Source organism: Oncorhynchus mykiss, chromosome 6 (assembly GCF_057628025.1).
Source record: "Oncorhynchus mykiss isolate SJ-2025 chromosome 6, ASM5762802v1, whole genome shotgun sequence".
Lineage (NCBI taxonomy): Eukaryota > Metazoa > Chordata > Actinopteri > Salmoniformes > Salmonidae > Oncorhynchus > Oncorhynchus mykiss.
The window spans coordinates 6,967,719-6,975,044 of NC_143027.1; the positions used below are offsets into that span (position 1 = coordinate 6,967,719).

General features: G+C 40.9%; 1 protein-coding gene across 1 annotated transcript; it reads left to right on the top strand.

The window, feature by feature from the left end:
• Window positions 1-3,455: 3,455 nt before the first annotated feature.
• Window positions 3,456-6,947, top strand: LOC149982738 (uncharacterized). The gene is made up of 2 exons (XM_090236916.1): window positions 3,456-4,401; window positions 5,242-6,947. The coding sequence occupies exons 1-2, from the start codon at window positions 3,456-3,458 to the stop codon at window positions 6,213-6,215; spliced, it is 1,920 nt and encodes a 639-aa protein (XP_090093042.1). The 3' UTR covers window positions 6,216-6,947.
• Window positions 6,948-7,326: the final 379 nt, after the last annotated feature.

Genomic DNA, 7,326 nt, shown 5'->3' on the forward strand with positions numbered 1-7,326 from the left:
ATTGTTTTGCAATGGTTGAGAAGCATATTTTGAAAATCTGAGATGACAGTGTTGTTAACAAAAGGCTAAGCTTGAGAGCTAGCATATTTATTTCATTTGATTTGCGATTTTCATGAATAGTTAACGTTGCGTTATGGTAATGAGCTTGAGTCTGTATTCACGAACCCGGATCCGGGATGGGGAGATCAGAAAGGTTAATGTGACCGATATGTACAGTATAATAAGCATAGTGAAGAAGGAAAAGATCCCACCTCTGACGCACAGCAGAGACATCACTGCTGAGATTTCCCCTGGAGCAAGAGTCCCTCAAGAATTTAAAAACAGTCATTGCGTTACAATGAATGTCCTCCCCAAACGCTTGTTGCATCGTGAACTATCCTTCCAGTCCCTTGGGAGTTCATCGGATGGATGATGCGCCGCTGCCATTTACTTGGATGAGAAGTTGGACGAACGCTCCTCCAGCTCACGATACGAAATGGTGGAGAACTACAGTGTGGTGATGTGTCGTTCACGAACGAACGGCTCTTTTTGAACGGATCTTTTTGTTGAACCTCGGGAACCGAATTGCATCGGTGAAAGAGCCATTCATCTGGCTCTTTGATTTGCAAACTGCTACTACTGCTTGTTGAGCTCAGAACAACGTTTTTCTGTAGATAAATTCCAACATCATTATCTAAAGGGGGTGAATCCTCACTGCAGAAATAATAAATAGTGGGGAGAGAGTTGTGATTGTATGTTTGTTTGTACAGTTATGGCTGTAATGTTATTATTTTGTGTTCTCACTAAACACCCACATTTGTATTTGTGTGGGAAATGTTTGTAGGCTATGGTTGCTGTTTGTATTTCATTGAACTTTAGGCCCATACAAAGACAAATCACACAACATAGAATTCAAAATAACTTTTGGCAAAAATACACGAAATAAAAGTCAAGTGAAAATAGTTATAAATGTCTTCATAATTATGAGTAGCTAAACATTATCGACCTTTGGACACTGATGCGCAGGAGAACCCCTAGCTGTCAATCAAGCAGGCGCGGTGAACGGATTATGACGCTCAAGCGTTCCAAATGACGCAACAATACAGCTCCAGACCAGAGAAAGTTAATGCCGAGGATATTATTCGGTTCAACACTAAAACTGAGGTTTGACACGTGTGATTTGAGGTGAGTCAAATATTTACACAAGTTTACAATACATTAACCATCCGCTTCGTTATTTCTGTTGCTATCAATCACTCCATCTGTATCTACTCTTCTGTCTGTCTGTCGGACTATCTGAATTGTCTGTGTACTGTCTAGCCAGCATATGCCAGAAAGGTTCTTTCACAAAGGCTCATATTCACAAAGTCTCATAGAAGGAGTGCTGATCAATAATCAGTTAGGTCTTTTAAATTAAACTGAATACGTTTTGATGGACAGGAGGTCGACCTGATCCTAGATCAGCACTCCTACCCTGAAACACTTTGTGAACACAATCCAGGTGTACTGTGATTATGAAGTTGTGATGAGGTATTATTATATTAGTTGTGCTGATGCATGATGGGTTGTAGGCTAGAGCTTGAGGACTCAACTCTGAAGACTGTTTCTGAATTCACTGACCTGGTGAGTAAATGTTGTGTACAATGGCATCATCTAGTGACAGAAACATAGAAACACAGATTGTTGCTAAATGAAGGCATCTCTTTATTTTCCAGAAATAAAACTTGTAGACCTTTCCTGCAGTCTCTGAGGAGATGGACACCTCTTCTTCTTCTGGACGATCTCCGTCTCCTACTGGGACTGTCTTCTTACCCCCTCCTATCATGCGGAACAGTCTGTAAGTCATTCATCACATAACCTAGCTCTGGTCCAGGGCATTATGTGCGGCTTGCTGAAGGAAGGCTCAGTGTCTGCAAGCTGTACGTAACGCCCTGGACCAGAGTGACACATTACCCACCTCTGGCCATCATGGACAGTCAACTCATCACATTCACGTACTGTAAGTCACAGTTGTGTGATTTGTGTTATTAAAGACAGTTAAATTGAGCAGAAGTTGAATTATTATTTTAATATTGTAGTAAATTGTCTGAGTTCACTTCCTAAATAATGTGTTGACATTCCTTTGCTCCCAGCTACAAGCAGGCAGAGATGGAGGTTCACTTCCCGAGAGAAGAGAAGAAGACCTATACAGAGAAGGAAGCCCACATGCTTGAGTTGAGGGGGAAGAATCGAACAATCCGAAATCAGAAGAAGGAGATGGACAGACTCCAAGTGTGCCTCTGGGAGGAGGAAAAGAAGAAGAGGAATGGTGGAACGGAGAAGGACAAGATCATTGAACAATTACAGTTTGAGACAGACCATCTCCGAGCCCTTTTAAAAGATGAAAGGAGGAGAAGAAGAGTAGAAAGGGGTATCATGGAAGAGTGGAAGGCTGAGATCCTGAGACTGAGGGAGGCAGAGAGCCAGAGGGAGGCAGAGAGCCAGAGGGAGGCAGAGAGTCAGAGGGAGGCAGAGAGCCAGAGAGATGCAGAAAGACAGAGAGAAGCAGAGAGACAGAGAGAAGCAGAGAGACAGAGAGAAGCAGAGAGACAGAGAGAAGCAGAGAGACAGAGGGAGGCAGAGAGAGAGAGGGAAGCAGCGAGACAGAGGGAAGCAGAGAGAGCCACAGAAGCAATGGAGCACCAGAGAAAACTGCAGGAGATCCACAGACTCAAACAACTGCTGGATCTACTGATGGTGGACCTACAACTGGCCCACGTAAGACATGTCATTGTTATTAGTTATAAGGCGGTGTATATTTACCCAGCTGAAAATGAATAGTGGCAGACAGCGGTACGCTAACCCAGTGTTAACTTTTATTCCTTTCCTTCACCCTTACCTTAACCTCACTGAAACTATACCTAACCTTTACCTTAACCCAACCCTAGGTCCTGAACCTAACCTTCATTTATCTCAACCCCTATGCCTTTCTTCTGCCGGTTGAATATCCACTTCCTTATTAACGTCATTACTGTTGTTGTTGTTGATAACTGTATCTGTGAAGGTTGTAAATAGCTGCATTAGTGAAGCATCATTTGTAGGAGTAATTTCTACAAGCATAAACATCAGAGGCAACATTGTTGTAACATCACACAAATTGTAACAGGAATTTCTCAAACCCCTAACTGAATGGGCAAGAAGGTTGTGTGTTTGTATTTGAACACATTTTGGACATAATTGATTCCATAAAATGTCTCATATTTTTTTCAAACCATGATAATACATTAATTGACAATGAATTGTCCAGATGAATTGATCAAAATGACCCTGCTATTGATGTTGTCCAGTGTTTGATTCAATTACCTAGCTCTAGGTTGTATTTCTGTGTATCATTCTCTGCAAATCCTTTGACAGTATGTCTTGGTAATAGATTATCACTAATTTAACCTTTTAAAATGAAGCAAGAGATTGAGAGATTGAGGCTATGGCAGAAAGTCATGGAGGATCAGCGACCAAGGCTGGCCTGGAACAACAAACCTATTGAGACAGGAAGAGAGAGGGAAAGAGAGAGGGAAAAAGAGAGAGAAAGGGAGATGGAAAGGAAGAGAAAAGCAGAATTGGAAAGTCAAGAAATGAAGAAGAAAGTGGAACAGGCAGAAGAAACGATAAAAGCGTTAGAACGAGAGATTGAGAGATTGAAAGAGATTGAGAAGGAAATCATATTTGAAAGAGAAAGAGACATGCGTATTGCAGAGAATGAGAAAGTCAAACTGGTCAACGAAAAGGTAAAAGAGTTAGAGAGAGAGGTTGAGAGACTGAAAGAAGATATGACAACAAAAGAGATTCAATACAAAATCAAATTTGAAAGAGCGAAAGAAGCGTTTAGAAGACAGAATGAGAGAGTGAAACAGGTTAACCAAAATGTACTAGTGTTAGACAGAGAGGTTGTGAGAATGAAAGACGAGATTAGATTGAAAAACGAGACTGAACCAGAGATAACATTTGATAGAGACAGAGAGAGAGAAAATGATTGGAGACGAAGTGAAGAGGAGTTGAAAAATAGAGTGGAGAGAGAGATGGAGATGGAGACAGCCCTCATCAATGACAAAAATACGTCTGAATTGGAGGAAGTCTTCAAGAAAATCAAGGAACAGCAGATAGAATTAGAAAATATGGAAACAGACAAATATAAATGGAAACAGAACCAAATGGACATGGAGGAGAAGATGGAGGGTGAGCACAACAAACAGAAAGAGGTAGAAAGAAAGAGAATGGAGAAAATACCAAAACAGAGACAAGAAGAAGATGAGAAGAAGAAGGAGATGGAGAGAGAAGAAGAAGAGGAGAGACGCAAACAGAAGCACATAGAGATGGAAGAGGAAGAAAGAGAGAGGGAGAAAGAGAGACAGAGACAGATCAAAAGGAAGAGAATGGAGAAGAGACAGAAAATTATGGAAAGAGAAGAAGAGAGACAGAGAGAGATTGAAAGAGAGATTGAAGAAGAAAGATGTAAACAGAAGCAAATAGAGATGGAAGAGGAAGAACGAGAAAGGGAGAAAGAGAGACAGAGAGAGATCAAAAGGAAGAGAATGGAGAAGAGACAGAAAATTATGGAAAGAGAAGAAGAGAGACAGAGAGAGATTGAAGAAGAAAGATGTAAACAGAAGCAAATAGAGATGGAAGAGGAAGAAAGAGAGAGGGAGAAAGAGAGACAGAGAGAGATCAAAAGGAAGAGAATGGAGAAGAGACAGAAAATTATGGAAAGAGAAGAAGAGAGACAGAGAGAGATTGAAAGAGAGCACGAAGAAGAAAGATGTAAACAGAAGCAAATAGAGATGGAAGAGGAAGAACGAGAGAGGGAGAAAGAGAGACAGAGAGAGATCAAAAGAAAGATAATGGAAAGGAGACAAAAACATATCGAAAGAGAAGAAGAGAGACAGAGAGAGATTGAAAGAGAGAATGAAGAACAACTATTTAAACAGAAGCAAATAGAGATGGAAGAGGAAGAAAGAGAAGAAGAGAGACAGAGAGAGATCAAAAGAGAGAATGATGAAGAAATATGTAAACAGAAGCAAAAAGAGATGGAAGAGGAAGTACAAGAGAAGGAGAAAGAGAGACAGAGAGAGATTGAAAGAAAGATAATGGAAAAGAGACAAAAACATATCGAAAGAGAAGAAGAGAGACAGAAAGAGATTGAAAGAGAGAATGAAGAAGAAAGATGTCAACAGAAGCAAATAGAGATGGAAGAGGAAGAACGAGAAGAAGAGAGACAGAGAGCGATCGAAGAGAAAGAGAGACAGAGAGAGATGGGAGAGAAAGAAAGACGACAACAACAAGAGGAGAGAAAGATAATGTTTGAGAGAGATCAAGAAGAAGAAAATATATGGAAACAGAAGCAAATTGACATGGAGAAGGAGGGAAGAGAGAGGGAGAACAAGAGACAGAGAGAGATAGAAGAGATACACAGACGACAACAACAAGAGGAGAGACAGAAACAAAAGGAGAAGGAGAAAGAAAGGGAGAAAGACAATGACAATCAGAGAGAGATGGAATTAAAAGATCAGCAACAGAAAGAGATGGAGAAAGAAAAGATGATTATGAGAGAAAGGGAGGAAGCAGGAAGAAGAAAGGAAGGGCAGAAAAATATTTTGGGGGAAATTGAGGGACAGAATGAACTGGAGATAGAACAGGAGAGAGAGATGGAAGAAAAGCAGGAAGTGATTAAGGAAGCAGAGGAAGAGTACAGGGAAAGAGAAGAGAGAGGAAAGGAAGTAAGCATGAAGAAACATGTAGTAGTTAATGTTAAAGCAAAAGCACGGGAAGTCTTCAATAGGCGTAAAGAGAGGAGGTTAGAAGTGTTGAAGGGGGAACGAGAACACATAGAAATAGGACAACAAATCAGGAGGGAGAAAGAGGAAAGACGGCTGGAGATGGAAAGAAAACAGGAGAGGGCAAGACAACAAGAGGAGCAGGATAAAAAACGAGAGATTGAAATTGCTAGACAGAAAGAAATGTTGAGACTAAGAGAGGAGGAGAGGCAGAGAGAGGAAGAGAGAGATGAGCAGAGAAAGAGAGCCATTGAAGGCCATTTAGCTTTAATCAGAGAGAGAGAGAAGATTTTAGAGGTAAAGAAAAAAGAGGAGATGGGGGGGCCAGACAGCCAGCAGCTAGACGCTCCAGAAGAGGTTGAAACATCAGAGCCAATCTCCAAGACAAAGAAAAAGCCAAGCATCTGGAAGAAAATTAGGATGAGGTAAAGAATGTTTAAACATCTATTCATGTTTTACACTGTTAATATACATGTCATCACTTTAAAAAGTGACATTATCCAAATGTGAGGGTTTAGTGTACATGCATCACACATGTAAATATATAGATACTTACCTGTCTCTGTGATGTCTTACAGCCTTCCTGACGTGCTGTCTGCCTAGAGCTGGAACTCGATGAAGCCACAGTTCCACTGAGGTTACGTTGGTAATTAAAAGTGTCGCCCAATAATTCCTCCTACTCTTTAAGTCATCGAGCCACATGTCCTCCTCAAAACATTATAGTCTCCTCAAGCCAGCAAGTATCCTCTTTATCAGGCAACAAACCATCGAAGGTCAGTGACCCTCCTCCCAAGAACAGAGACTCTCATCTGTATCCAAGTTAAATTAATCTCTGCTTACCACCTCTACAGTCCTAGAAAATATCCCAAAAATGGAAATGGTTTCAACAGAAGTCCTCCCCTCAGACCAGTGGCTCCACAGACCAGAGTTTCTCATCTTTATTCAAGTTGAATGCAACTCTGATCATTTCCACCACCTCTCCTGTTAAGGGGAGGTGCTGAAAAAGAGGTCTGGGAGGAGGTCTGCAGGTAGCCTGGACCGGACCGGTAGCAGCTAAGTTGCTGGCTCCATCCCCGGGCAGAGCTGCTCAAGTCAGGCCAGTGATGTTTGATGATGTCCTTTTTGTTTGCAAAGTTTTACTCTTTAATAAAAGCATTTATTAAAAAAGCAATATTGTTGTTACGGTGTGGATTGTTTTGTTATTTATTAGAATTGAAACATCCAGTAGTCATGGTAGATGTTAGACTTTCAATGAGACACCTAACATTCCATCAGTTTGATACAATGTGTGACATGTTATATTAGAGAGGAGTCCTCTATACACATCTATTTTAGACCATAGGAGAAATATCAGATTGAAATAGCTTCTCTAAGAATCTGAGGAGAGAGCAACAGTAGACGCGTCGTTAGCTCTCCCACCTCCAGTTCAGTACTCGGGTCATTCCACCAATTGAGTACCTTTTGGGGAGTGTAACTTTATATTTCACCTAATTCTAACATTCTGTCATAAAGAGCACATGTTCAACTTAATATAAAACAT